The sequence below is a fragment of the Arachis ipaensis genome, chromosome B07 (assembly GCF_000816755.2).
Source record: "Arachis ipaensis cultivar K30076 chromosome B07, Araip1.1, whole genome shotgun sequence".
NCBI lineage: Eukaryota > Viridiplantae > Streptophyta > Magnoliopsida > Fabales > Fabaceae > Arachis > Arachis ipaensis.
The window spans coordinates 8,771,863-8,775,479 of record NC_029791.2 but is presented as its reverse complement, the minus strand read 5'-3'; the positions used below and the strand labels follow the sequence as shown (position 1 = coordinate 8,775,479).

The window sequence follows — 3,617 nt, the reverse complement described above, 5'->3', positions numbered from 1 at the left end:
TGCCGTCCTCTATGGCGAAGATTTCATGTGTATCTTTGGTGAACAACTCCAACTTTATTCCACCGCGGACACATTTTTCGCTTCTTCTTCCTCCTCTTCTTCTTCCTCGTCGCGTGAGTATTATTTCATTGTATTATCTTCTTTCTCTATGTATAAACAATGATAAAAATTTATGTGTGGTCAACATAGTTAAGAGTTGTTAAATTATTTTAACTAAATTATTATTTAACAACTCTTAACTAGTAATTTTACGTGTACATAATTTTTTACTTCAAAAATAATTCTCTCGGAGCCAATATTTTTAGTATAAAAAATAGAGAATTTGACTAGTATTAATTTAAATATAAAATTAAAAAAATTTATCTCATGGAATAACAATGTTGGTTTGATTGTTATGTTGTTGCGCGATGATTAAAGAGAGGGTGAAGAGGGAGCGGAAACTGCCATTTGCGGTGGGAAAGACGGAGGAAGGATGCGACGTGTTCAGCGGACGGTGGGTGAGGGACGAGATGAGGCCGTTGTACGAGGAAGCGGACTGTCCGTACATACAGCCTCAGCTGACGTGTCAGGAGCACGGTCGACCCGACACCGGCTACCGGCAATGGAGGTGGCAACCTCACGGTTGCGATCTACCCAAGTAAGTATAATAGAAAAAACATTGTTTCTTTAAGTCCTCATCAGCGTAGTTGAGAGTTGGTTAAGACATGATCGAAGTGAAGCTCACGTCAAATCTTTTCTATTAATAATTAGAACTATTTGCCCATTAGCCATTAGGTTTTTGCTTCAATGACGTACGAAAACAAATTTTCTAATATTTTAATATATTTTAATTCAAAAAATAAGATTTGCGTATGATAAAAAATTATAAATGTAAGGACATATGAAATATTATATATTTTTTTATTTTACTAACTTCTACTTCTCATAATGTGAATAAAACTACTCTCATCTCTACGGGACTATGATAGTATATCTGTTTGGTGATAAAAAGAAATTTTTTCATCAATATTGTGTATATATACGAGTTTAGTTCCTCAATCCTCATGATGTAGTGACTAAAATTTGAAGGCATCTTTATTGCTCTTCAAGAATGATTCCATTCGTTTCTGTGACATAATTTGAAGCCATAAATTACAAAATAAAGTCAACTGCAACAATGGGCCGAGTGGATAGTACAAAAAAGGCTGTAAAATCCATCAGGCCCATCTGATAATTACAAAAACAAATTGTATTCGGATCCAAGAGCGACAAAAAATTACAAGGAAAATAATGTAAGGTATACATTAGTCTTTCTCCAGTCCAAAAAAAAAAAAAAACACAGTAGTCTTTCTGACATTTGATAAACCAGGAAAAAACTGATTTTATTTTTGTGTTGATAATTAATCCCCACATAAAGTTGGAAGTAATAAACTAATTAATAATGCAGTGAATAATGTTATGTAAAAAAAAAAAAAATACTGCAGATTCAACGCGAGCATGATGCTTGAGACACTTCGAGGGAAGAGGATGATGTTTGTGGGAGACTCCCTGAATCGTGGTCAATTTGTTTCTTTTGTTTGCCTTCTCCATCACCTCATTCCTCCTCATCAAAAGTCCATGCAAACCTTTGATCATGATTCACTCACTGTATTCACAGCCAAGGTATATAATTATTTCACCTACCATATTCTTATGCTGTTATTCGAATAATGTTACATAATCAATAAATATTATTATTTTTTATCCAATTGAGTTCTATTGGGCACCATTTCTTCTTGAATCAAACTCAGACAACGCAGTGGTTCATAGGATATCAGATAGGGTAGTGAGAAAGGGTTCAATCAACAAGCATGGTCAACATTGGAAAAACGTTGACATTATGGTGTTCAACACTTATCTTTGGTGGATGACTGGCTTGAAGATGAAGATCTTGTATGCCATGTTCTTCTTCTTCTATTCAAATAAATAACTATATATTTTCCCCATTTTATTTATTTGATCTTTAATTGAATTTTTGTATTATATAATAGGCTTGGATCTTTTGATGATGAAGTGAAAGAGATAGTGGAGGTATCAACAGAAGATGCTTATCGTATGGGTATGAAAAGCATGCTTAGATGGGTGAAGTTGAATATGGACCCCAAGAAAACTAGAGTCTTCTTCACCAGCATGTCACCTTCTCATCAAAAGTTAGTATTATACCTCACATATACATTTAAACTTTAATTAACCTTATTGGGTTAATTTAATATGCGTATTTTCATCCATTTAGTCAATGATTCTCTAGTCAGTTGGCAAAACCAACTAAAAATATGTTTATAAGACAAAAATTTGGTTTTTATGTACATATAATACTAAAAGAATTTTACACTTATTGATAGTATGTTTATACATGGCAGAAGTATAGATTGGGGAGGTGAAGCAGGAAAGAATTGCTATAATGAAACAAGTATGATTGAAGATCCAAATTATTGGGGCTCAGATTCTAGGAAGAGCATAATGCAAGTGATTGGAGAAGTGTTCAAAAAATCCAAAGTTCCCATAACATTACTTAACATCACACAGCTATCTAGTTACAGAAAAGATGCACATACTTCAATATACAAGAAGCAATGGAGCCCCTTGACACCAGAACAATTAGCAAACCCTGTTAGCTATGCTGATTGTGTTCATTGGTGTTTGCCTGGCCTTCAAGACACTTGGAATGAGCTTTTGTTTGCAAAGTTATTCTATCCTTAAAAAAAAAGGGGGTTTTGATTTTTGATTTTTGAATACTCTTGTTTGTTTTGTGTCATTGCTTAAATTGTATATTAACAATGTTAGTTATTTTGTGTCCTAAAAGAAGAAAAATTCATTCATCCACTTTTTGTACTCCTAAGTTTAAAAGATGACTAAGAGGATGTCAACTTAAAAGATATTTTTTAATGGAGAATTGTAAAGATGGTATAGATTTTGCCAGTTTAATTTTGTTACCCAAGCAAAAAATAAAACTGCAAAATTTTCTTTTGGTTAATCCTAGAATAATGATGGATACATAGTTATTATTTGGCATTAAAAGAGTCATGTTAATATCTTTATTATTACATGTTTATCATTTTAACTTTTATTTTTTTATTTAGATCAATTAGATAATAGAAGTATAAATATGATCTTATTATATTCGTAAATCATGACTCAAATTAGTAGTTAGGTAAAACTCCTCATTCACTAAATTAGTGAGAAATTGAATAGATACTCATACATGAATTCAAGTCTAACATACATTAGGCTGTCCTAGTGTATAAGGATGGCAACACCATCCGAACTCGCGGGTACCCACTCCGTCTCTACCCGCTCGAAACGAGTAAGTATTTGCCTCGCACTGAGACGGATTTTTAGTGAGACGGGTTTTTGGGCAGGACGGGGCCGAATTTAGTAGTTAGGTCTCATTCACTAAATTAGTGAGAAATTGAATAGATACTCATACATGAATTCAAGTCTAACATACATTAGGCTGTCCTAGTGTATAAGGATGGCAACACCATCCGAACTCGCGGGTACCCACTCCGTCTCTAGTCTCTACCCGCGAGTAAGTATTTGCCTCGCACTGAGACGGATTTTTAGTGAGACGGGTTTTTGGGCAGGACGGGGCCGAATTT

General features: G+C 34.0%; 1 protein-coding gene across 1 annotated transcript in view; it reads left to right on the top strand.

Moving 5' to 3' along the window:
• LOC107609690 (protein trichome birefringence-like 33) overlaps positions 1 to 2,925 on the top strand; it is a gene marked incomplete in the record, with an annotated part of 3,897 nt that extends 972 nt beyond the window's left edge. Inside the window, 6 exon segments of the mRNA XM_021107256.1 lie at positions 1 to 113; positions 418 to 637; positions 1,464 to 1,654; positions 1,725 to 1,911; positions 2,010 to 2,168; positions 2,379 to 2,925. Coding sequence (XP_020962915.1) covers positions 1 to 113; positions 418 to 637; positions 1,464 to 1,654; positions 1,725 to 1,911; positions 2,010 to 2,168; positions 2,379 to 2,718 — 1,210 coding nt within the window.